This window comes from Ochotona curzoniae, unplaced genomic scaffold (genome assembly GCF_017591425.1).
Source record: "Ochotona curzoniae isolate NIBS_2020 unplaced genomic scaffold, NIBS_Ocur_1.0 scaffold_2476, whole genome shotgun sequence".
Lineage (NCBI taxonomy): Eukaryota > Metazoa > Chordata > Mammalia > Lagomorpha > Ochotonidae > Ochotona > Ochotona curzoniae.
This window is the reverse complement of record NW_024467095.1, coordinates 16,130,950-16,156,879: the sequence shown is the minus strand read 5'-3', so window position 1 is coordinate 16,156,879 and position 25,930 is coordinate 16,130,950. Positions and strand designations below refer to the sequence as shown.

Sequence of the window (25,930 nt, the reverse complement as noted above, 5' to 3'; positions counted from 1 at the left end):
TGTCAGGACCAGTACAAGGGACTATACTAATGAGAAGAACCTCAAGGTCCAGGGGGCTGACAAGGGACCAGACCCAGATGGGCAGGCCATGGAGAAGGGCCAGGCAGATCCTGTAGATCTTTGCACTTAGTCTAAGGCCATGGAGGGGGTTGGGGGCGGGGGAAGGACCAGGTTGAACCACACTGAGATGCAACAGGCACTGAGATGTTGATATTAGACTGGAATGCTCAAGTTTGCTTTCTCTAACCTCTACAGACCCACAGTTGAGCACTGTAGCTAAGAGATGGTCAAAGACCAGTGGGAGAACTCACTAAGAATCAGGTCATGATAGATTTTAGTGACTGTAGTAATAAACAAGTTGCAATGGGATTAAAAGTGGTGGGTTTTTTTTTTTTGGAAACACAATATTCCTTTGTTAACGGTGAGTTGTCTAAGCTCTTTGAGCTGCCTGCCAACCTGAGAGTCACAATTGGGTTTCCCAGGCCTTTCCCATTGCAATTGGGTGAGTCACAGAAATATTGGCTGGGTTTATAACTCCAATGCAATTGAGAAATCTTTTTTGAATGTCTATGAGGGTTCATATAAAAGAAGTTAGAGTCATTCCATGCATCCATTGCAAATGCCCAATATTCCTGCATACCAACACTGGCGACTCAGAGATATCTAAACTCAGTTGGCACAACCCTTCAACTTCTTGCCCAGGCCAGGCCTTCACGGCACAATTATCCATCCTTATTTCGTATCTAGGAGCCCTTCAGATTCAGTGTTAAGCTGATCAATTGTCATGGATTCTGGGAACAGCAGAGCACTGTAGAATGGCATGTGCCTCTCTAATGGTGTGTGTGTGTGTGTGTGTGTGTGTGTGTGTGTGTGTGTGTGTGTATCTTTGAGTCCTTAATCCACAACAGTGAACAAAGTAGAGTCGTTTCTCCCCTGGCTAATAGACAGGAAGAGGTGAAGGCCATTTTTGCTCTGCAAATACAGAACGAGAAGCAGTGGACACTGCCAGCTGAAAGCATGCACTCTGAATCTGAGCAGTTTCGCTTTGAAGCTCTGCTCTGCTCCTTACCGGCTGTGTGATTGCTGAGCCTCAGTTTTACCATCTGCAGAATGGAGATGACAGCCACAGCCTGTCTCCCACAGAATTAAGCACACCTGTGTGTGAAGCACTTAGAAGGACTCCCGGCCCACAGGGTAGATAGAGTCAGGAACGGTTTCCTTTTACATGCAGGACCCAGAGGTGTAAGTGTCCCTGACGATCCTTGCTGGGCTCTAATGTAATTATCTGCCAGGGTTCACTCCAGCAGATGTCGCTTTCACAGCAAGGTCTCCAGGGTTCTTTAAGGACTTCAGAAAAACAAAGGATTAACTACAGATGACTAAGCTCACACGATGGAAACAGAACCAGGTACAGTAAATAATGTACTTAGGCAGGATTATATTCCCACAAACAATACACCATGTTCTCTAGCTCCACCTTGGCAATCCTCCCCAGTAGGGAATCAGTGAAGCCCTAAGCAGCTGAAGAAAACATCTCCGTGTGTGTTCAAAAAAGTCTAGGTGGGCTCCTGGAGGAAGTGCCTTTGAACAGAAGGATCAGGACTTATGTGGGGAAAGAGGGCAGAGCGGGCAGGCATCAGTGTGAGGGAGGCAAGAGGCAGTGATGCTAGTAGTACAATCTTTAAGGAGTCACTGGCTCATAGACTATGCAAATCAAGGGGTGGCACTTGTATATTTCCTGGGCTTCCTTAAAAGTTGTGCCCTGGAAGCCTTACTCTTATCACCTTAATCCTGGCCCTGCAGAAGGCATGGTTCATAGCCTGGCATAACTTGGCCTCACTCAGGTCACAGAGTCATGCAAGACAGCCTGAGCCTAATGTGGGGACAGGTAAGCTGGAGAGTCCGCCCAGAGGTAGAGCATCAAAAGCGCTGTGTGCTAAATAAAGGGAAACGAGGACTGGGTCTGCAAGTGACAAGGAGGTAATGAGGTTTTCTGAGCAGGATCTCAGCATTGGTCCCATCTGCATGTGAGCCACAGTCAGCCCTCGGTCCTGGTTTGGAGGGCTGAGTGGGGGATACCAGTGCAGGACTTCCTTGAAGAGTCCATGAACGAAGGAGAGACCATGGGGACCCCAAAATAGGGCTGTGTTGGTTAGGCGTCGGATGGGGGTGAACTCAGTCAAGAGAGGGTTTGCAGGCAGAATGACAGCATGTGCTGACTGATGGCAGATGAGGACCAAGACGCGAGTCAGAGGTCACTCAGGTGTCCAACTGGTGACCAGCTAGGGAGCCATGGGGAGTGAGTGGCTAAGAAACACACAAAAGGCAGTTCTCCCGTCTTTCCCTGGTCCAGGATCCAGCCCCAGGCACCTGCCTTGTCTCCCACAGGCTGTGCTGTGTCTTACTCATCTTTAGTATGGTATCCACAGTCTATATTAACCAACTGAATTAAGTGTAGTTCAGACTGACCCTTTCCCACTTCAGCCTCCTCACTGGCTTCCCAGTTGGCCTTGGGGAGGATCCAAGTCACCCAAGAGAGGAGAATCCAGCTGAGGTAGAACCATTACAGACATGGGTGGCGCCCAGCTGGGAGCTGCAGCCCCAGAAAGGCTGACTCAGCGGTGTGCGGGAGGGCAGGACTTTAGTGGTATCCCCAGAACCAAGGTCTGGGTAAGGGGAAGTGCTAAGGCTGCAGAGGAGCATTTGGACTCATAGGCTGGGTCTAACTTCCTCTGCACTCTGATCTGGTGGTCAACAAGTGTCCGGAGCCTGTTCTAGGAACCCCAGCCAAGCCTAGCCTCACCCTTCCTGCATTTGAGGTTTGGAAAATGCCTGCTTTGCACGCATTGTCTACCCATTTTCATAAAAGTAAGACAAGTTAAAAAAAAAAAAAAGCAACTTTTGAGTTCCTTGAAACATTAATTAAAGGCACCACCGTTTCCTTGTTTAACTGAGGGCTGCTCCTTCCTCTGGGATTATTAACAAAGCAAGAGGGCCTTTGTTGCGCCTGACAAAGTGATTAATTCCGACTGTAGGTGAATTTGGGCTTCTCAATGTCCTTTGATGTGCTAGGATTCCCCAATGAGGACAACATCATCAATTACTTAAACAAGCCGTTACCTTGAGAGCACAATTATCAGGAAGGCCCAGCCAGCTAACTGGCAGACCGAGTGACAGAGAGGAACTCCAGGGCGGTGGCCTCAACCCTTCCCCGTTCCAGGACGAGCAAAAGTCCTTTAAATTGTTTCGTGGCAATGCTGTGCTGCGGACCGAGGGCGACAGCGTGCTTTTTCCACCCTTGCAAAAGGCAGCTGGGTCTTCACCAGGAAGCGGTTGCTGATCACTGATGGGCGTTCAGGTTAGCGGCACTCCGCGCTGAGGGAGGGGAAGGGAGCGGGGTCCCCAGAAAGCAGTGTCCTCCCGTGGCTCCCAGGACAAGCATGATGGAGCAGGAACTGTTATCGCCTTTTCATGAGGAGCCACAGCTGGGCTTCCAGGCCCCCTACACACACACACACACACACACACACACACACACACACACACACACACACGAGGCATGCACAGCCTAGCTAGAAGGCGCTTTGCAAAAATTTGTGGAAACGGAATTGAAAGCTAAGTTTCCTTTGGTGCAAAGCAATCTTGAAACTTGTTTTTTTCTTGATACGCGTTTTCTGTGACCAATTGCAAGTGCCCTAACGTAAGAGACAGCATCGAAATCTTTAAATATGTGAGTTTCTGTTTAAACGTGTCTACCGTCTATACTTTTAATAGGGCTGTTACGTGTTTTCCACTTCTTGAGCCTAGAAAAGTGTTTTTTATTTTGTTTTGCCAAGTGAGAGTGAATTTTCGGTTGCCTCTGATACCGGGTAGCTGAGGAGCCTGTGTGGCTTCGATGAGAGCTGGAAACCAGTGGTGAGCCAGCAAGGTGCGAGCAGAGCCGCCATGTAAGAACAAGCAGCTCCGTTAGGGCGAGCAGCACCGCGCGTCCCACGCCTTTGTGGGTGTCGGCAAAATGAATGTGACCGGGCAGCATACTCATCCTCTTTCTGAGAAGTTAGCGACTTCTAGGAATCACAGAGCCTCCTCGTTTCCTTGTGAGGTCACGTCCGTCTCTGGGTTGTTATAAGCTGTTACGGCGTGAGGAGTGTGGCTTCTGCTATGCGCTAATACTTTATCATGAGGGTTCCAGACTTCTGGAAGCGCCATCTTGGGTTTGGCTGATGCGAAGCAACTCAACCCCCTACATCCTGTTTTTAGGTCCCCTTCTTGGTGGGTGAGCCAGGGCTTGCCACGGTGGCTCGAGGCGATGGAGCTTAGTTTTTAATTCAGTAAATAACCAATACTTTGTTAACCTAGAATAGTCATCCGCGTCAAGCTTGGAGGAAATGAAGTTTATTTGGGGCTGATAGAGGATTATAATGTGGGAAAACAGATTCACGAAGCCTTGATGTGAGGTCTCACAAGGTGGTGGCTGTGTTAGTTTAAAAGTCACAAAGCTTGTGGTTGGCTCATCACTTTCCTGTCGTAAATTGTGATGGGCGCTTAGGAGAGTCATGTTGTCGTGTAAGGAGGGGATCGGCTGTTTCAATCGGTAAGTGATTTGGGAGAAGCAGAGGTGTTTACAAACAGTGCATTTCAGTCTGGCACAGTCTTAATATTAACATCACCTATGTATGCTTACATCCGCAGCTTGGGTGCAAGGTTCCGTTGTGCTGTGGAGGTGTGGTGTGTGTGTGTGTGTGTGTGTGTGTGTGTGTGTGTGTGTGTGTGTGAAAGTCGGTGTAACAGTGGCTTCCTGGCTTATTTCAAATGCCCTGATCCAGCACTTTGACTTTACTATATAATTAATGACCCTTTTCTGTGTTTATTTGAAATCGTAGTTATCCATTTGAGATTGAGTATGTAAGTATTCCCATATGCTGATTCACTCCAAAATGCTTGAAACGCTTGAAGCTGAGTTAGGAGCCTGGAACTGAATCTGGGTTGTTCGCGTGGTGGCAGGGACCCAAGACTTGAGCCATCACTGCTGCCTCCCCGGATGCCCCTTGTTAGGAAGCTGAGGTCAGGAGCTAGAACTAGGCTTAGAGTTGGGCTATACTCCTCCTGACCACTAGGCTTAGAGTCTGGGCAATACTTGTCCTGACCACTAGGCTAAGTGTCTGCCTTGTTCTATATTTAAAGTAGGAATACAGGTTGCATATTGTGTTTACAGTTGGCTGAAAAGCCATCATTTATCTCTTTAACTTCTTGTTAGGGCAAAGGGCAAGACATTGTCCCAGAATCCTCTGGTGGTCAGCTGTGTAGAGTGGTGGAGAACTGAGGTCCAAGCTGAGGGTGACCCAGCCCGGGACTCACTGTTAGTCCCCAACATTTGCCACCACAGTTCCAGCATCAGTACCAGTTGCTGCTGTCAGTGCTGCAAGATAGAAATTCTGTCCTTCTTGAAGGGCTGGATTTTCCTGGGATGAGATGGGCGTATCTGAGGCATGTATGCTTGGCACACGTGTAAGGGCCTGTCCCGGGACTTTCAGATCCCACAGTGAAGTGCCTGAGCTTGGGTGAGCCCCATTCCTGATCTCAGCTTCCTTGTAATGTACGCTCTTGGAGACAGCAGTGATAGCTCAGTGATGGGGTCCCTGCTACTCATGGGGGAAATGAAAGATAAGCTCCCAGCTCTTAGCTTTACCACAGCCCAGGCTTGGCTATTGCAGGTATTTGGGAAGTAAACCAGTGGATGGAAGATCTCTGTCTCTCTTTCAAATACATAAATAAACTTTATTTTTTAAAAAAATGCAAACAAGGGCCTGGCACAGTAGCCTAGTGGATAGGATCCTCGCCTTACACATGCCAGGATCCTGTATGGGTGCTGGTTCTAATCCTGGCAGCTCCACTTCCCATCCAGCTCCCTGTCTGTGGCCTGGAAGGGCAGCCAAGGATGATCCAAAGCCTTGGGACCCTGTACCTATGTGGGAGACCCAGAGGAGGCTCCTGGCTCCTGACTTCAGATCGGCTTGGCACAGTCGTTGCAGCTGCTTGGGAAGTGAACCAACAGATGAAAGATCTTTGTGCCTCCTTCTGTTTATACATCTGCCTTTCCAATGGAAGTGGATACATCTTTTAAAAAATGAAAACAACAACAACAACAAGATACAAACAAAACCTATTACTTCTAAAGGATTTTTGAGAAAGTTGAACATACTGAGTTTTTAAGATGTATTGATTTACTGGAAAGAGACAGTGACAGAGAGCGTGTGAGACGGAGATCGCCACTGGTTCACTCTCCAAAAGCTCTGAAAAGAAAGATCTGGAACAGGCTGAAACAAGGAGCCTGGAATCCCGCTTGGGTCTTCCCCACGCACAGCAGGAATCCAGGTACTTAGGTTACCATTCCAGTGCTTTTCCAGGCACATTACTGGGGAGCTGGATTAGAAAAGCAGCGGTTGAGCCTGGAATCAGCATTGCTGACGTGGGATGCCTGTGTTGCAAGCTCAGCCTAACGTGCTGCACTACAAAACAGGGCACCTCAGCAGGTTTTAACACAGTCTACATCTGCGGTCCTCCCACATCAGCCTCTCACTGCGTCCCGAGCCCTGTGGCCTCTTGGTAAACCAGCCCTTTCAAGATAGCTGTCCCTTCTAGAACCTTCACAGATTTTGGTGCCAGGATCTGACTCTGGTTTGTTGTGTGGGCTCTGACAGCTGTTTTCAGGTTAATGAGTTTCTGTGGAAAAGTTGTCCTTGGAAGATTCTAGGATTTTTTTTTTTTTTTTTTTTTTTTTTGCCCATTGGCTTCATGGAGAAATAATCAGCAGGGGGACCATTTGTCATTTTTTTTTTTTTTTAGGGTCAACAAATACCACCCTGTAGTGGGGCAGAAACATAGTCAAAAAGGAAATTATTTCTTTCTACCTGTACCTCCTCTGCAGGTGATGCTGCTTGCTGCAGGATCCTGGTGTCAGTGCTTAATTGTCCATCATGTCTGCTCACCAGACTGTAAGTGACACAGGCAAGATCAGGCAGCATCCCAACCCAGCAGGTAGAGGCTGCACATGCACACCAGTTGGCCTGCTGGTTGTCTTCATGTAGAGTGTGTTGGGAGAAGGCTGAGGTTTTCTTTGCCATTGTCTGGCCAGGATGTTTGGCTCTCCACTGAACCAGGGCAAGCAAGTTGGGTCGCATTTGATCCTGGGGTCTACAGGGACCATTCTTAGGAATTAAATTTTCCCAGCAGTGGCCAAGGGACCATGATGGCAGATGAGATCGTTTCGGGTACACCACCTCTTAAAATCTGTCATTGTTAAGTGCTTACTTTTTTCATTAGACCTTTTTCTTTTTTATTGCTATTCTTTTCCATGATACAGTTTTGTAGGTAGAGAGGTTCCCTCTTTTCTCTCCCCTCTCTCCTTCCGCATTTTACGCTACCACCATTTTCCCCCATGTTCTCACGGTAGTATAGTCCTTTCAAGACAGTCACAAGTTAAATATTTTTCTATTTAAGTACATCATGACATTGTAGGTATAGACAAAGGTAGAAAATCTAATATCAAATTGTCAAGGTGTATTTTTACCATTACTTTTTCTTTACAGAAATGGTACTGACTTGTGATCATAACATAAGGTTTGCTTTTAAAATAATGCATTTAAGTTGATTTAAAGGACATTGGCAAGTAAGTCAGAGAACGGAAGACTTGCAGATATAGCAAACATTTTACAGATGTTGTACACATGCCTGGTTTTAAACGAGTGAGGTCTTAGTACAACTTGAGACTTGCTGATTTCCCTGCACCGTGAAATTAGGATAAAAATTGAAAAGCTAGTTAGCCGTCTGCACTACAAACTCATAAGCTCAATGACTTGCTTTCAAATTTACAGGGGCAGTCATTTTGGCATAGCAATTAGGATGCCACTTGGGATGTGTGCATGCCATTTGAAGCACTTGGATTAAACTACCATATTTTAGAGGCCAATGTTGTACTGCAGTAAGCACAGTCACTGCCTATAGTATCCACATCCCAATTGGGTGTTGGATTTTTTAAAAAATTATTTCTTTTTATTTGAAAATAGATTTACAGAGAGAAGGAGAGAGATGTCTTCCACCCGCTGGTTTACTCCCCAAAATTGTCCCAATAGCAGAAACTGAGATGTCTGAAGCCAGGAGGCTCCTCTGGGTCTCTCATGTGGGTGAGTGGCTCCAAGGACTTGAACCATCCTCTGCTGCTTTCCCAGGAGCATTAGCAAGTAGCTGGACAGAAATGAAGCAGCTAGAACAGGAACCAGCATGCATTTGGGATGGCAGCACTACAAGGTGAAGGAATAGCCTGTTGCTGGCACACTGGTGCTGTGGGCATTGATTTTTGTCTCAGCTGCTCCACTTCCAATTCAGCTACCTGCTAATGTGCCTGGGAAAGCAATGAAAGGTGGGCAAGGCCCTGGACCTCTGCAACCCACACAGGAGACACAGAAGAAGCCCATGCTCTTGGCTTTGACCTGGCCCAGCTGCAGTAATTGCAGCCATTTGGGGAGTGAAGCAGCAAATGGAAGATATTTCTTCCTCTGTGTTTGCCTCTCTCTGTAACACTGACTTTCAAATAAGAAAGTGCCAAAGTTTGAGTCTCAGGTCTACACCTAATTGCAGTTTCCTGCTAATGTGCACTGTGGAGCAGGTGATGACCCAAATTCTTGAATCCCTGCCAACCACCTGGGAGACTCAGACTGAATCCCAGACTCCTGGTTTCAGCTTGGTCCAGCCACAGCATTAGGGAGGTAAGGGCTAGGAATGGAGGTGGTATTGCAGTAGCGGATGCAAGACCTCTTGATTTCTATTGCTCTGTGTCTCCCTGCCTTTCAAATAATAAACAAAGGCAGTATTTTCTGTAAAGTGTTCTTCTGTAAAGTGGCTGCGTGGGTGGTTTGCTACTAAAACTTGGTTCCTTGTTGTGCGAGTCAGGGGCTGGGCTGTCCCCTTCTGTCTAAACCGGAAGCCGGGGCCAGCTCATGTCTTCACCACAGGCACTTCTGCTTTTCCGGCACACTTTAAAATAAAGTCAGGATCTGTGCACAGCAGTAGCTGAGTAAGGACCTACAAAGATGCCTGTCCTACTCCTCATATGGTAGAAGAGATTTTGAAAATTCAGTTAAGGATCTAGAGAGAGGGAAAGGATCTAGCCAATCTGGGTTAGCCCTACTTGTAGTCACCATTTTAGGAGTGTTCTTAAAAAAGGGACTTAACACAGGGCTCAGCACAGTAGCCTAGTGGCTGAAGTCCTCACCTTGCATGCACCAGAATCCCATATGGATGCCGGTTTGTGTCCTGGTGGTTCCATCCAGCTCACTGCTTGTGGCCTGGGAAAGCAGTAGAGATGGCCCAAAGCCTTGGGACCCTGCATCCGTGTGGGAGACCCAGAAAAAGTTTCTGGCTCCTCTTTTCAGATCAGCTCAGCTCTGGTTGTGTCAGCCAATTGGGAAGTGAATCTGCAGGTGGAAGATCTTGCTCTCTGTCTTTTCTTTGTAAACCTGACTTTCCAATTAAAAATAAATAAATCTTTAAAAATTAAAAAAAAATTTAAAGGGACTCGGCAGTAGTCAGAGGCAGAAGGTGGTGGATTGGCTGCAAGCAGAGATGGAGCTGCTGTGGCTATCAGCCAACGAGGCATGGCGCAAGTGCCAAGGCACTTCCCTGGACCCCACCCCCAGAAGGATACAGGCAAGTTAACACCTTGACTTTAGACCAGTGAGACTGACTTGGGACTCCTGGTAGCCTGTGTCTTGTGGTTGTTCCAGGGGAGTACCTATTACTTGCCTCCATTGGTTCATGGCCACATCACTCCAGGCTCTGTACCATCACAGCACCTGCAGGGAATGGGATGGGGAATAGCAATCATATTTCAAATAATTATACAACTGATCATGTCTCAGAGGTTTCTGGCCTGAGCAATTGGTGGCTTGAAGTTGCAAAGATGAGGTAGAGCTGACTCGTAAGCAAGGGATTTAGGGTGAAAACAGAAAATCGAATTTCAACATGCTAAGTTTAGGATGCCCCATAGTCTATCATCAAGCTAGAAATTGGAGAAAGATAAGTAGAGTTTGATGGAGTTAGAGGCAGAAAGGTAGGATTGGTGACCCATAGGTGGCATTTAAATACTGATAGCAGGGGAGGAGCTGGCAAAGACACTGAGGAACAGCCCAGAACCAGGAAGAGTGATGTTGTGGGAACAAAGAGATGACTGCTGAGAGCAGGAAGCCTTCGTCTATATTAAAATGCTGTGGGGAGATTGAAAAGGATAGCAGGAAATCATGAGTGACCAGATCAAAATCATCAGTGACCCTGTGAGGGTCAGGTCAGTCGCAGTGAAGTTGTGAGTACAAAAGACAAGTTGTGGGAATAGGCAGAGAAAGAACCGAGATCAGAGGAGACTGAGCAAGCTACATACTGCAAGGAATCTTACTGAGAGGAAAAAGAGAAAACTAAGGTTGAAGTCAAAAGCCTTTGCCTTTTTCCTTTAAGATGGAAGACACTAGAATATGCTTGTATAGTGATAGGAATGATCCAGTAGAAAGAAGAAAAGAAGTGCTAATGACAGGGAAAGCATCATTGAGAATAATGAGTAAGATGGGCAGGGGAGCAGAAGGGAAGGGATTGGTTTTAGATACATAAAGACTCGCTCTCCTCTTGAGCATCAATTCATTAGTATCTGTTGTTATTATACATTTGGTTTCTTAGCAACCTGCCTTTGTTCTCAGCAAATTCTCTGCATGTTCTCATGCGGTGGTTTATCCCCGAGGTCCTCTCCAAGAGGGCAGGAAAGGACAGGTCACGGGAGGGAAAGGACCACAGCACCTGTTTAAAACGTGGCTGACCTGCTTTCAATGCTGACACAATCACTCAATAGCATTGTCATTTGCATACATTATTTAACATCTTCAGGCTGTGATTTCCTAATCCATAACAGGAGAATAACACTTATATCTATGTTTATATGAGCATCGGAAGGGTCATACAACACAATGGACAGAGTTCACGAACATGGGAAATACTAATAGTTGTTAGAAATTGCAAGAATATCATGCTGGTATAACTCCTGTGTATCGTATAAATGTATGATGCATCTTTCCTGTGTTGTGACCAAACTGTTTTCAGGCTAGTAACAGATGTGACTATGCTTTTGGTATGTGAGCTTCTGGGGGAAGAATTGCACATCAGCCAGATTCTCTTGCATTTACTCAGCAGTCCTTTATTTTTTTCCCCCCACAAGAATGAAGGTTGTGAATGATTTTCTTTTCCGGGCGTTTGGGGACAAATTCCTCCCTAAATGGTAGGGCTAGACAGAATTGAAAAACAAAAGAAGTTGCAAAAAATAAAAAGGAGTGTCTTGTCAATATGTCTGTTCTTCTGAGAATGGCACATTTCATATTCAGAAATTTTCTATTAGACTGCCAAAATCAGGCAATAAAACTGGTACATTTCAACATGTGTGGATGCGGCTAATAAGGTACTTAGAGGGAGATTTATAGCTCTAAATGGATTCACTGAAAATAAGTGAGCTAAATTATTAAGAATAATCATTAGCAAACTGAAAGAAATAAGCAACATCAAAGAACAAAGAGTTCTTGTAAACAACAATGAAGAATTAAATTTGGAATAGAGGAAAATGACTGTAATCCAGGAAAGGATGTGTACCAGAAGCCTACAGCAAAATCTCATGCAAGATTTTGAAACATTACCTGCTGTAGAGTCATAAGTAAGGGGAAAAAATTCTCGTTTTCATGGCTTCCTTTTTACACTGGACTAGTGGTCCCAGACAGTAAAAATAGGAGTAAGAAAATGAAAAAATGAGACAAAAGGATTAGAAAGAAAGGGATCTGGTAGATGTCAACATAATTTGTCAATATATATTGTCATAGATGTCAATATAATTGTCAACATTGGAACTCAGAAAGATTTCACATAAACTTGTACAACTAGTGGAAAAGTTTAGAACGATTATCCACTGCAAGAAGAGCATTGAAAAAGTGGTGCTTCTGCAAGTGAGCAGTATTGGTAACAAGTACATGTAAATAGAAGAAAAACACTGTTCTGGGTATGAAATAATAAAATGTTACTGAAGGTCAGAGAGAACAGAATCAGTGAAAAGATACGATGCCTTCATGAATAAAAGGACTCACTATTGCAATAATTCTGACATTATCTAATTAAGGCAATTCCTGAAAAAGCTCAACAGATTTCTTCATCAAACTAGACTAACTAATTCCAAGTTAATATGAAAAAACAGATTATAAAATTAGGGGATTTTTTTTAGATTTATTTTTATTATTTTTTTATTGGAAAGGCGGATATATAGAGAGGAGAGACAGAGAGGAAGATCTTCCATCCGATGATTCACTCCCCAAATGAGCACAACGGTCAATCCTATGCTGATCAGAAGCCAGGAGTCTCTTCCAGGTCTCCCACGCAGGTGCAGGGTCCCAAAGCTTTGGGCCGTCCTCGACTGCTTTCCTGGGCCACAGGCAGGGAGCTGGAAGGGAAGCGGGGCTGCCGGGATTAGAACCGGTGCCCATATGGGATCCCGGGCGTGCAAGGTGAGGACCTTAACCACTTGCGCCACCGCGCTGGGCCCTATAAAATTAGTTTTTTTTTTTTTTTTAAAGATTTATTTTTATTATTTTTTCATTGGAAAGGCGGATATACAGAGAGGAGAGACAGAGAGGAAGATCTTCCGTCCGATGATTCACTCCCCAAGTGAGCGCAACGGGCCGATACTATGCCGATCCGAAGCCAGGAGCCTCTTCCGGGTCTCCCACGCGGGTGCAGGTTCCCAAAGCTTTGGGCTGTCCTCGACTGCTTTCCCGGGCCACAGGCAGGGAGCTGGAAGGGAAGCGGGGCTGCCGGGATTAGAACCGGCGCCCATATGGGATCCCGGGCGTGCAGGGCGAGGACCTTTAACCACTTGCGCCACCGCGCCGGGCCCTAAAATTAGTTTTTAAGGTAACGATAATTAAGGTCTGGCATGATGGCACGATTGACTGATCATCGGCCTTGTAAGTGCTGGAATCTTCTGAGGATGCCAATTCATGTCCCAGCTACTCCACTTCCCATCCAGCTCCCTGCTTATGTCCTGAGAAGGCAGCAAAGGTTGGCCTAATTCCTTAGGAGCCTATACCCTCATGGAAGACCCTGAAGAAGCTCTTGCTTCCTGGCTTTGGATCAGCTCAGCTCCAGCTGTTATGACCATTTGGGGAATAAGCAAATGGATGGAAGGTTTTTTCTCTCTGTCTCTTCTTTTCTCTATAAATCCGCTTTTGCAATTAAAAAAAAAAATCTTAAAAAAAAAAAAGAAAAAGAAAAAATAAAGCGCTATGGCCCAGTGTGGTAGCCTAGTGCCTAATGTCCTCACCTTGCATGAGCCAGGATCCCATATGGGTGCTGATTCACATCCTGGCTGCCCCGCTTCCCATCCAGCTCCCTGCTTGTGGCCTGGGAAGGCAGTCAAAGATAACCCAAAGCCTTGAGACCCTGCACTCACGTGGGAGACCCACAAGAAGCTCCTGGCTCTTGTCTTCAGACTGGCTCAGTTCCAGCCAATGTGGCCACTTAGGGAATGAACCAGAAGATGGAAGATCTTTACCAGAAGATGGAAGATCTTTCTGTCTCTCCTCTCAGTAGATCTGAGTTTCCAATTAAAAAAAAAAGTTATAGTCATTACAATGGTGAAGTATTGGTACAAGTTAGACAAATGGATCAAAATAGACTCCAAGGTGTGTGATGGAAGTGGCATTATAGATCAGAGGGAAAAAGAGGGTAGGGTGGTAAACACAATGTCTCTTGGCCATTCCTTTATGAGTGAGTATCATCTATTTCATCAGGATCCCATTGAGATATCTATTTTTTAACATTAATTAGTTAACTTGAAAGCCACAGTGACAGCAGTAGGGGGAGAGAGAGCGAGCCAGATTGGTGTTTGGGAAACATGTAGTTGATCATCATTTACTGCCTTCCCAGGAGCATTAGAAGGGAGCTGGTTTGGGAGCAGAGCATTCAGGACTCAAACTAGCATTCCAGTAGGGGATGCCAGAGATGTAATAACACCAGCCAAAGACACCTATTTTCATGAACGTCTCTCACCATAGAATCTGACTCAACAAACCTCCTCTTGATTTGACTTCTGAGAATGTGAAAGGAAGTGCCCTGAACAAGGCACTGAATCCTTATTCTAGAGGGGAGGGAAAAGCCTGCCATTATAAAGGAAATGAACTTTCTTGTTTGCAGGTTGTGTCTTCGGAGAGAAGAGCACAGATGAGCCCCAGGGCAGGCTGGGGGCAAGGTCCTGGGGAGGGCGTGAGGGAGGGGAGGGAATTGTACTTGAGGATGATAATGGCAGAGCAGATAGGAGGTAGGACAAAAGGGCAACTGAGAGACCTCGCACTTAACTCCAACTTTCACAGTTTCTCCCCAGGGTCACCTGCTGGAAGCACAATTTAAGCACTTTCTCTCCTTGTGGCTTCTCTCAATGTGGGTATTGGTGTGAGGAGGAGTGGGGTAAGAAAGAAGGCGGCAATGGATTGCCAAGTTAACTACTAGTTATTTCCTAAAGGGATGGAAGCCATTCAGAATTCATGTACTCAATTTCCTCTCCATGCTCCGGCATGTGAGCGAGGTCAGCTTGTAGTTACCTATCAGCAGCTGCTGGCTTTCCAATCAATTCTTCACTTAGCTGGTGTAGCCGGGTTCTGCCTGCCACTGAGAGAGACTGTAGCAGGAATGAATGGCAGTAGAGAGTGAAAAGGAAAGGAAGAGAAACGGAAAGGAAGTGGGGAGGGGAAGGGAAGAAGATGAAAGGGAAAGAGAGAAAGAGGGAAGAAAAGAAGGGTGAGAGGGATAGAGACAAAATGGGGGAGAGAGGGAGAGAAAGGCAGAGAAAGGGAGAAAATATTTTTGAAACTGGAGAAGAGATGGCGAAAAAAGTTCTCTTTCTCTACTGATAAAAAATGCAGATATCAAGATATGTTAATTTTGCCTCTCAAATTAGGAGAGTTTCATGGGAACTTTTGGTGAGAGAGACACACAAACAGTGGAACATAACTGGAATGAACTTTCTGGAAAGCACTTGACATTGCGTACTAGTGTTTAAAACCAGTGACTCATGAGTTTCAGGACTGGAAATTTTTCATGTGCAAAAATCTGGAAAATCCTGATACACAGAAATGTTCATTGTAGTAGCATAACATAAATCAACCAAAAAACTGAAAACATCCTAAATATTTAACAATAATGATGGTTTAGTAAATTGTGGTATGTCCGTAAGAGGAATGTAGCCATAAATATTCATAACGGATTAATAAAAAGGGATTGTATTTGCTTATGTTAAATGAAAAAGTACTTTGAAGAACCCAAAGAAGAGAAATATAAAACCATATAGAGAACATGATCACAGCTATAAAAAAAAAAATACACAGAGAGAAAGTTAAGAAGAATTACAACAAAATGGGAGTAGTTTTTCTCCATGAATGTTCTAGATTTTCTTTCAAATTTCACAACATTTCAAGCAGGATCTTCCGGAAAGCAGCAAATGTCATGTTCTGCTCCCATTTCTTAACAAAATCTTTTGCAAAGTGATTAAAGCCTGTCTCTAATTAGCCTTCTGATGTAACCACAACTTTTTCTGGAACTTCTGGCAAAGCCTGTGAGAACCATCCACTGATTAACCATAGGAAAGGGCTTCTCTTCTGCAGCGGAGAGCAGGTGCGTGACGTGGTGCTCCCAGATTTTACTGCCCTCGGATCATCCTAACACCCCAAGGAAGTGTTCTTTGACTTTCAAGGAAGTAAGGGGCTTCTGAAATTCCCCCAAAACAGCTCCCCCAGTAGGAATTCTTTGATGGTGTGGTCGGTGGTGGTGGTGGTGAAGGGGTAATGAATGAGGCAGTGAGCTGGCTGCCCTGCCCCCTGCCATTGCATCCTGGAAAAGCCAGTTCTTGCACTGTGTCTCCAGACACACGAAGCTGGTGAGCTATCTGTCGTTGGACTGGTTCCCTCTTTGGCTCCAAGCCTCAAGCAATTCGACCTTAATACATGATTCAGCAAAGTATCCCCCAGTGTGTTATGAGTGGCCACTCTGGCTACACAATGGACTTTCCACCCTTGTTGAATCCGTTGAGAGGGGAGCTTTTGTTTTGAAGAAAATGAAATATTGGGAAATTTCCCGCCTTTAAAAATTGATTCTCATTTTGAAAATGATCTGTATAGTTCAATTTGTTCCAGAATGGACACTCTAATTTGCACTATTGCCTCGGTGGAATTTTGCATCCTGTAGCAGTTTGGTGGGACTGCTCTAGTTGTGAAAATAAACCCAGAGAAGGCAACCTGAGGCTACTCATACTTCCCATGGTCATTTTTCAACTTAAGTGTCCTTAATGTAAACAATGATAGATGCCCATGATCACAATTGGGGGCACATTTGCATTCATTCCCAACCAAGAAAAACTGTTCCACCACAAGGGATGAATGTAAGGTGACTAGATAATGACCTGCTTCTCACATGGCAGCGTACCTGCAGTTTCCTGGATGGCACAGGACTTAATGATACAATTTGGCATAAAATTTTTGTTATGCTGACAAATTTTTAAAGTAACAATTTTTTTTAAAAAAAAAACATCTTTTTTTAAGGAGGTGGGTGCTTGGTGTAGCAGGTGGAGCTGCCTGGGAGGCCCACGTCCCATGTTGGAAGGTCTGGGTTTGAGTCCCAGCTCTGCTCCCAATTCCAACTTCCCGCTAATGTGCACCCTGGAAGGTGGCAGGTGCTAACTGAAGTAGTTGTGCCCCTGTAGTCCATATGGGAGACCTGGATTGAGTTCCTTGTTCCTGGCTTTGGCCTGGCTCAGCCTTGGTTATTCCAGGCATTTTGGGGAATGAGTCACGGGATAGAAGATCTCTGTCTGTCTTTGTCTCTCTTTCAAATATATAAATCAATTAAAAATTTGAAAATTGTTTTCATCAACTCTAGAACTCATTCATGGGTATTCATGGGGTATCACTTTCCTATGGCTGCCAAATCAAAGCACCACAAAAAGGAGTGGCTTAAAATACCATGGGGGATTTCCTGTCTCACAGTTCTGGAAACCAGAGGCTGAAGGCAGAGTGTTGGCAGGCTCTGTTCTCTGTGAAACCGGTGTAGAGAATCCTTGCCTGTTGCTGGCATCAGCTGCCTTCAGAGTCACCTGATGTTCTCTGTGTGTCTTTGTCTCAACGTGAACATCTTTTAAAAGGCTACTAGTCACTGCTCATCTATATTCACAAGATGCTATCCCCAAATAGGGTCCTATTCTTTTGGGGGATGATATGGTTCCATCCATTTGACGTGATACAACAGGGGGCAGCACTGGGGGTGCTAGGAGTACAAAACAAGAGTGCAAAGAAGGAAGTGAGTGAGACCCATGGAGCCCTCTGTGGGATTTTCCCCATAAATGGGGTAGCAATAACCTCTCCTGTGTATTTGGTAGCAGGGGCTCAGTAACTTTGGCAATACTTAACCAATTCCCAACTATACACACTCAACTTGCATATTTGGGTCCAATCTGCAAAGTGAAGTTTGTGGTTATGTCCAGGACACTCGCAGCTGCTGCCATATATTTGAAAATGTCTGAATTTTGTGCAGAGACACACGAGCTGTGTTTTCATAAGTGGAGTTACATAATTCAGGGATGGACTTGCATACTAATTAGCATGTGTAATTAGGCACCAACTTCTTGTCCTTTAATTAGATAATCAAGAGAGATAATCACAAAATTAAGAGGTAATTACATGGCCCAAGATTTACATATTTCTTTCTCATTAGAGAGTACATTTAGAAAAGAATTTTTAAAACGCTGATGAATAAATGAAGTAAACACTAGATTTAAGGATGTTAAAGAAAATATTAAATGGATTAGAAAAATCTCATTTGTTCTTTCCTCATGAGTAGAAGGGAAACTACTGAAAATACCATCTATATGGAAGCATAATCTTCCCAACTGTACCACCAATTTTTAGTACATGCACCAGCGAAAGGGAGGTTGGTGAGACTTATCCATGCAATTCACACAGGGCCCCTGAATGACTGGCAGTTCCACTTGAGTATGAACTTAAGTGTGATGCTCTGGGAATTCATGCAACCCCATCATGCCCCAGAGATGGAAGTCTTGAAAGAGGTAATAGTCTGCTGCCTGCTTCTTCTATTCTGTGTGTTTTTCTGGTGTGGCTGCTTTAGAAACATACCCATTGCTCTGAAAAACAGGTTGTTCCTTCCTTGAATATTTTCCTGAATGTTATTTTGAAAATATTTATATATTTGAGAGGCGGGTGACAGAGAGAGAGGGAGAGATAAACAGAGAGAAAGACGTTCTATCCATTAGTTCTCTCCTCGTGGCTGCAACAACCAGGGCTGAACCAGCTCAAGGCAGGGGCCAGGAACTCCGTCCTGGTCTCCCGGTGGGCAGTGGGAGCCCAGGAACTTGTACACTCATCTTGTGCTTTCCTACATGAGTTAGCAGGATGCTTTGTCAGAGGCAAAGGAGTCAATACTCAAACCAGTGCTCTGAAATGGGATGCCAGCACTGCCAGGCAAGGCTTAAACTGTTGCACCACATGGCAGCTCTGGCTTATGTATGAATTTATTTAAAGTATATTTGGAAGTCAGAGAGAGAGAGAGAGAGAGAGAGAAAGAGAGAAGGGGGGGGAGAGAGAGAGAGAGGAAAGTGAGCTTTTTCCCTCTGGTATACTTCTCAAATGCTTTCAACAACCAGGACTGGATCAGATTAAAACCAGGAGCCAGGAACTCTGTCGAAGTTTCCTACATGGGTGCAGATACCCAGGTCATCACCTGTTGCCTCTCAGGATGCAATTGGTGGTAGGATGCTGAATCAGAGGCAGAACAGATGGAACCTGACCTAGGAGTGCGGACACTTAGGATGTGGATATCTCAGGCGAGAGCTTAACCCGGCCTTCCCCAAAGTGTCTTTATTGTTAGTGCTCCTTGTTGGACTCTAAGCATGAAAAGGAAAAGTCAAAGAATACAGTGAACATTCCATCTTTCTATTGAGGAATGTTTTTTTTTTCCTCTTGGAGATCCAGACTGTAGTGTCGTTCTCTGTTTTTCCTTGCTCCTAAATTGTGATTTGGCTGATCTCTGCATGATGCTAAACACCCAGTTTGACTCATTAATTTTTCTGAACTAACTGAACTTTTGACCTAATTGGCTGGCTGGTTAGGGATCGAGGCCATATGTCTAGGTTTTTCTAAGCCAGTTCTGACTATAACTGTTATCCCTCTGTTCCCATAAACTGCTGAAATATCCTATAACTCAATGTTTTGACAGCCACGCTGCATTTCTCAGACTGCTGCTTTCTCTTGGCAAGTGCCACAATAACCAGTTGGACTGTGCTTACTGGTTTGGGGTTGAAAAATATGGTTCCCATATGGTAGCAGGCTGGGAAACAAAGGCTTAAAGAGGTTGTAAGCAACTGGTGATAGCTTTCCCCTCCATGGTGTGCTTTGGGTCCTATTTTAAATTTGTTTTTATTAGGCCAAGGAATGTGAGAAGAGACAAACGATGCATAAAGAGGCTGGGACCAGTCTGGACAAAACGCTGCACCGATTTGCTTGGGTTGCTTATTTCCTACCACTGCTAGCTTTCTGCTTGGCCTTCTGAGCAATTGCTTGTGACAGGGTTGGGGCAAAGAAGCCGAGCAAGGGATGTTTCTTAAAAACATCTTACTGGGGCTGGTAGTATAGCACAGCAAGTTAAGCTGTTGCCTGGGTAGCTGGCATCTCCTATCAGAATGCAGCTTCCAGCCTTCTTCCCTCCATTTCTGATCCAGCTTCCTGCTAATATGCTTGGGAGCAGCAGATATTGGCCCAAGGACTTGGCTTCCTGATTTGCAGGTGAGAGACCTGCATGGAATTCCTGGCTCCTGGCTTTGGCCTGGCCCAGTCCCAGCTGTTGTGAGGATTTGGGGATGGAAGATCTCTTCCTCATACTCTTTTGTTTTTTCCTTTGTCTTCCTTTCTCTGTCTCTTATTTCTGATACAAATAGATAAACACAATTTTTAAAAAACCCTAGGGTTTATTGATGGAGATTCAAAGTGGGGCAGGGGAGTGGTGGGCTGCAAACACCACTGCATCCAGGTTTGCAGACTCCTTGATCTCAAAGCCATTGTTCCCTAAGGAAGAATTTCTCAGCTCCTGTTCTACTCACTTCCCTCTAGGCCTCTACCTCTCTTCCGTCTTTAGGTATAATAACTGGAAACTTCTCCTGTCCTTACTTTCAGAGAGCTCATTAATTCTACTCCTAAGGGGAACACAAACTCCAATTTTTCGTTTTTCAATTTGCCTCCCCTTGCAGGTACTCCACGTCAGCGTTCTCACGCTTGGAGAAGTTGGGCATCAGACACCCCAAGCCCTCTCCTTTCATTGGAAACCTGCCATTTTTCTACCAGGTAAGGATGAGATGTGCCATGCCTGAGGCCAGCTTCCTGCGTGAAAATACGCTCTTGGGCAGGCCTCCCATGCCCTGTAGGTCTGTATGTGGAGACCTGGGTGACCTCATGAGCCCTTCTCTGCTCGAATGAACTCATTAGTGAGAGTGATCCATTGTTGCTGTGTGAAGTCATGTCATCCATTCACCCATCTCTTCACCCCAAACCCTGAGTGTCTGGAAGCAAACGAGGCCCTAACATGCCCGACTAGGAGTTATAAAAGGCCTCCAACGAGCCATCACATAATAGCGTGCAACTTCAGAAGGGATATACACTAGTACTAGATTGGGGGGCACAGGTAGCCTATGGTCTTCTTTCAGAGGACAACCCTGAGAGCTGGAACTACCCAGGGTACTTCCCAAAGAGGGCCTAGTGGTGCAGGGGTATGGGCAGCAATGTACATGGGTGCCCCAACATGAGAATCATGGTGTAAATCACCCAGTGCTTTGGAGCTGAACATTAGTGAGCAGTGGGGAGTGCAGCTGGGAGAGAGAGGTAGACCAGATGACCCATAGACTGGCGAGCCAAGAAGGGATCCTATGTTTTACTAGTCTGTTTGAGTACAAGAGCGAGCTGGAAATAGGAAATTGCTTGCAAGGAAGACAAGTTCAGATAAAGGCTAAAGAATCCAGCTGCTGCTAAAGTCTAGGTGAGAAGAGCCCAGGACTGAGGGCAGGGTGGTAATGTTAGCAAAGAGAAAAGGAAGCTGGAGGCAACAGGAAGAACTCTTGGGACTAATTGCACATGGAGAATTCAAGGCAAAATGAGCGCATGTTTTGAGTTAGGATACAGAGAGAATGATTGTGGGCTGACCAGAGCAAAAGACCAGAAGGGATAGCTAGCTAGTTAGCAATAAGATGGGTTTTATTTTAAGCATGTTGCTTTCGATTTCCCAGAGTGACATGCAAGTGGAAATGATCAGCAGGCATTTGCAGAAATAGACCTTATCTCTTCAGTTCTTTTTTCCCCTCACATTGGGTTTTCTCTGCTGATTCATGGGACACTGCCACCAGCCCCAATCAGGAGCCCCCAGATCCTGACAAAGGCAGGAAGGGCTAAGGGGGAGACTAATCTTAATAGGATGCCTTTCATATCGCTGTAGGACAGCCCTGCCCCTGCCCCCCGGCAGGAGAGTCAGGGCAGCTATTTCTGTCCTTTCCCTCCCTGCTTCTTGGTTTTCTGTTCCTTTTTATGCCCATCACTCCTTTCTACTTTGCTGTAGTCTCCTTCTTGCTATATTTGTTTATTGTTATTGGAAAGGCAGAGTGAAAAACAGAGGTTGTCCACCTGCTGGTTTACTCCTCAGGTGGCTGCCACAGCTAAGGCTGGTCCATGCCGAAGCCTGAAACTCCATGTAGTCTCCTACTCCTATGTGGATGACAGAGGCCCAAGTGCTTGGGCCCTCCTCCATGGCTTTCCCAGGAACATTAGCAGGGGAGTGGGTCAGAAGTGGAGTAATGGGGACTCAAACCAGCACTCAAAGAGAGTGCTGACAAATGAGTGGCGAGTTAGTCCACTGTGCCACAATGTCAACCTCCATTTTTAGATATTATACACATTTTAAAAAAATTGTTTGTTTTTGTTGGGAAGGCAGATTTATAGAGAGAAAAAGAGAAAGAGCTTTCATCTGTTGATTCATTCCTCAAATGGCTGCAATGGCCAGAGCTGAAACAATCCAAAGCTAGGAGCCAGGAACTTCTTCTAGGTCTCCCATGTGGGTGCAGGGTCCCAAGGCTTTGGGCCATCCTCTATTGCTTTCCCAGACTATAAGTATGAAGCTGGATCAGAAGTGGAGATTTCAGGACCCAAACCAACACCCATATGGGATCCCAGCGCTGGTAAGGGGAGGATTAGCCATTTGAGCCATCATGTTGGGCCCTTATACACACATACTTTAAGTGCTGATAATCTGGTCCTTTAAAGCTGTCTAAAACCTTTGATTGACAGTATCTTTTACAAAAATATTTGCTAAACTCCCACATTCTAAACATTTTACCTTCAATTCTTTTTAAAGTTATTGTTTGGGATGGGAGGGTTGATGTTCTAGCAAAGTGAGTTACGCCACCACAGGTAAAGCCGTCCCCGATGACGCTGGCCCGGGTCTTGACTGCTCCACTTCAAATCCAGCTCCTTGTTAATGTGTCTAGAAAAGAACTGGCGAATGGCCCAAGTGCCTGGGTCTTTGCACTTACATAGGAAACCCGGAAAACGCTCCTGGCTCCTAGCTTCAGCTTGGCTCAGTCTCAGTCATTATGGTCATCTGGGGAGTGAACTACTGAATGGAAGATCTCGCGGTCTGTCTCTCCTTTTCTTTTTCTCCATATGTAACTATGTTTCAAATAAAATAAAAATTTAAAAAATATATTGTTTCTGTAATTGTGTTCTTACTCTTTCAGATCTTGTTTTTCTGTATAAAAGAATAATGGAAATTTTGGTGAACTTTGTTCTGACTGTGTGCTGTATTTTCTTCAGGGTTTTTGGGAAGCCCACAAGGAGCTCAGAAGGCTATATGGACCTCTGTGTGGGTAAGAAGGAAATTCAACCTCTCCACTAAAGATTCTTCTTTCTGTGTGTCGGACTGATGTGTACCTTGGGATAAGGGTAAGAAGGTTGCATGTCTGTATTTGTGAGGGCCACAAACAGAGCCCGCAGACAAGGTTCCCAGAGAAGGGACACCCAAGCGGGCACTAGGTCAGCATCAGAGTACACGTCCTAGATGGTAAAACTTTGGTGAATCAAATGCCTTAATTTCCTCTCATCCCTGCACCAAAGGGTATGTATGCTCCATTGGGACAACATCATGGCCCTCTATGTTTCAGGGCACAGTTTATTTTGTCCTGGCAAGCCATGGCAGGTCTTTCCCTATGAACTTCCTTGACCTGCTGGTTCAAACTGCAGAGTTAAGTTTACTGCCCAAAGTATGGCTATATCATAAGAGTAAAAGCAGGTACTACTAACAATTATCCAACAACAAAAATGGTAAGTTAAACTGTCCTAGCGAATCACCCTAGTTCTTGGTTGTGCACAAAAAGACAGTCCTGTCCTTCGTCTTCCTGTGTTTTCCCTTTTGACGTTACAGTTGGTCTCCTCTGCTGCTAAAATTCCAGAATCTGGTGAACAAACCCATGTCCAGACCATTAGCTGTGTTGGGACTGAGCAGATGTGGAGTGTATCGATTTTCAACCTGTTGTCTTTCCACACTGGCCTTCTAATCATTTTAGTCTGTTTCCACACAGCATCTTCTCAGCCCCTGGGTGATTGTTAGTCGCTTTATCTAGACTCTGGGGTCTGTGGTAACTTCTTTAGGTGTATTAAATTCAGTTGTGTTGCTAATTCACATCTTAATGGAGTCCAGAGGTTTGAGAGCCCTTTTGTCTATAGCATCTGCCACAGCTCTTTCCCCAGGGCTCAGCTCTGATTGGCTTCTACCATCTGTGGACACAGTCCTACCCAGGTCACTGGCAGCATTGCACAAGATCATCTGCCTACTCTTCTGTTTTCCAAATAGCCTTGGAAAAATTAACAAATTGTATGAGTTTATCACTGCAGTTGTACAAATCATTCAGTGGCACAAACAACAAGGTATAACACACTATGTCCCTAGTGCTGTGGGTCTAAGGCTTGGTGGGAGGCTGAGTGTGAAAGCCATGCTTGGCTAGAAGGCTCTGCTGGACTTACAGATGTATCTGCTGGGGAAGGGGTCATCTGGGGCAGCTTGGTTCTGTGTGTCTCTCATCCTCCTTGGAATACCAAGCTTGTCGGGGCAGCTGTAAACCATGCTTCTTCTCATGCTGTAAACCAACTTTAGAGAGTGAGCCCAGTGGTGCAAGAGCATTTGAAGTTTCTGCTGTATCAGAAACAGCCTCTTGATCAAATGAGGGTACATGGCCAAACCTGAAGTCAGGACAAGAGGCACAGAGATCACCATGAGGCCAACACGAGTCGCTTGGACAAACCTGAAATTGATAGAGCAGGGAGGGATACTGTTCTGATAGTCAAAGAGGGCGGGGCTTCTCTAAATAACAAGCAACTTGGTCTCACTCTAAGATCTCTTTTCACTTGGTTCTTACATGTTTCCCTCCTAGTGTGTAGTGTCTGGTTTTAAACATGATGGTACTGAAGGGAGTGAACTGTTTGTCTTTCTCTTAAAAGATCTTGTCCCCACTCTCCCTTTTCTGTAGTCTCATTCTGCAGCTCATTTGCTTGACTTGGAAGACTTCTTTGTTTCGTGGATGTAGCACTGATTCTGACTGAAGCATCATCAGAATTAGACAAAGTCTTCTCAGAGTTTGAATTCTAGGAATGCCTTCCCTTGAGTACTTCTTGTACAGATTTTCAGAACAGAACCCTCCGGTGTTTTTAAATGCCAGATGAGGCTTTTAAAGGCCACTGTTTTTAACGTGTGTGCGTGCACACACGTAAGAGGAAGAAGGGGATGGAGAGAACTGGTTTCCTTGACAACATGATGTCCAATCAACTTTTCTCCTCGAACTTTAAGTTAACACAATTTATCCTTTCATTTCAAGAATATTTAAATCAAAGAGAATGATCTCAAATGGGGTTGTAGAGATGAAAATTGCAGTATCATCTCTACTCTTTGTTCCCACCTCTGGTGTAAAGGGAAGAAGAGAAAGGTGATGGCATAATTTCTTCATACAAAGCTATCAACTTTTTCTCCTTTAGGGAAAAAAAGATTGTCTGTAAAATGCTAACTTCTTTTTAACCTTGCTCACTCCTGGATTTATAGGACAGATGATAATGAGCAGGTTGATTTCAAAATCTAAATATTATTTTCTTACTGCTTACATTTTAGCAAAATAGTCTTCACTAATTAGGAATGTCAAAAATGGACTATGTTAAAGAAATAACAATATCCCTTCTTTTAGGAAAAAAAAATTTTTGCTTGAAATTACATTAATTTTTAGATGACTTTAATCATTAGGAAAGAAAATCCCAGCTTGATCCTCTTAAAAGTGATGGTAATAGCCTAATCGGTATCTGACAAGTGAAGCCCCGAATTACTGGCGCCAGGTAGGAATCCATGTGACTGTCAGAGGACATGTGTGCAGGGAGGAGTCCTCACTGCTCTGGGCCTGGAAGACAAATATGGTGGCTATTTAGGTTCACGATCTGGTTATCATTACAGCAACACAGCCATGGTTTAGGACCCAACACTTGAAGTCTGTTCTTTACCCATTTTCTCTCTTGATCCACGGGTTGACAGCATCAGTATTTTATCATCCGCACTGTCATCATTGCCACCACCATGACTGAGGACTGAATGCCTTCACCAAGTAACTCAACATCCTAGCCCACTTCTAGCGCTGTGTAAATAAAGCTACACAAGGTGTTGCTGCCTTCTTTGAACATGAGTGCAAAGTGGGTGGACTGGTGTGTACATCTATGCAACTTCCATTTACGGC

The 25,930-nt window shown here is 45.0% G+C and overlaps 1 protein-coding gene across 1 annotated transcript in view; it reads left to right on the top strand.

Annotated features, from left to right (window-relative positions):
- TBXAS1 (thromboxane A synthase 1) overlaps positions 1 to 25,930 on the top strand; it is a 147,368-nt gene that overhangs the window by 15,115 nt on the left and 106,323 nt on the right. The window contains exons 2-3 of the mRNA XM_041002369.1: positions 20,375 to 20,468; positions 22,980 to 23,032. Of these exons, the coding sequence (XP_040858303.1) occupies positions 20,375 to 20,468; positions 22,980 to 23,032 (147 nt within the window). The remainder of the gene's footprint in view (positions 1 to 20,374; positions 20,469 to 22,979; positions 23,033 to 25,930) is intronic.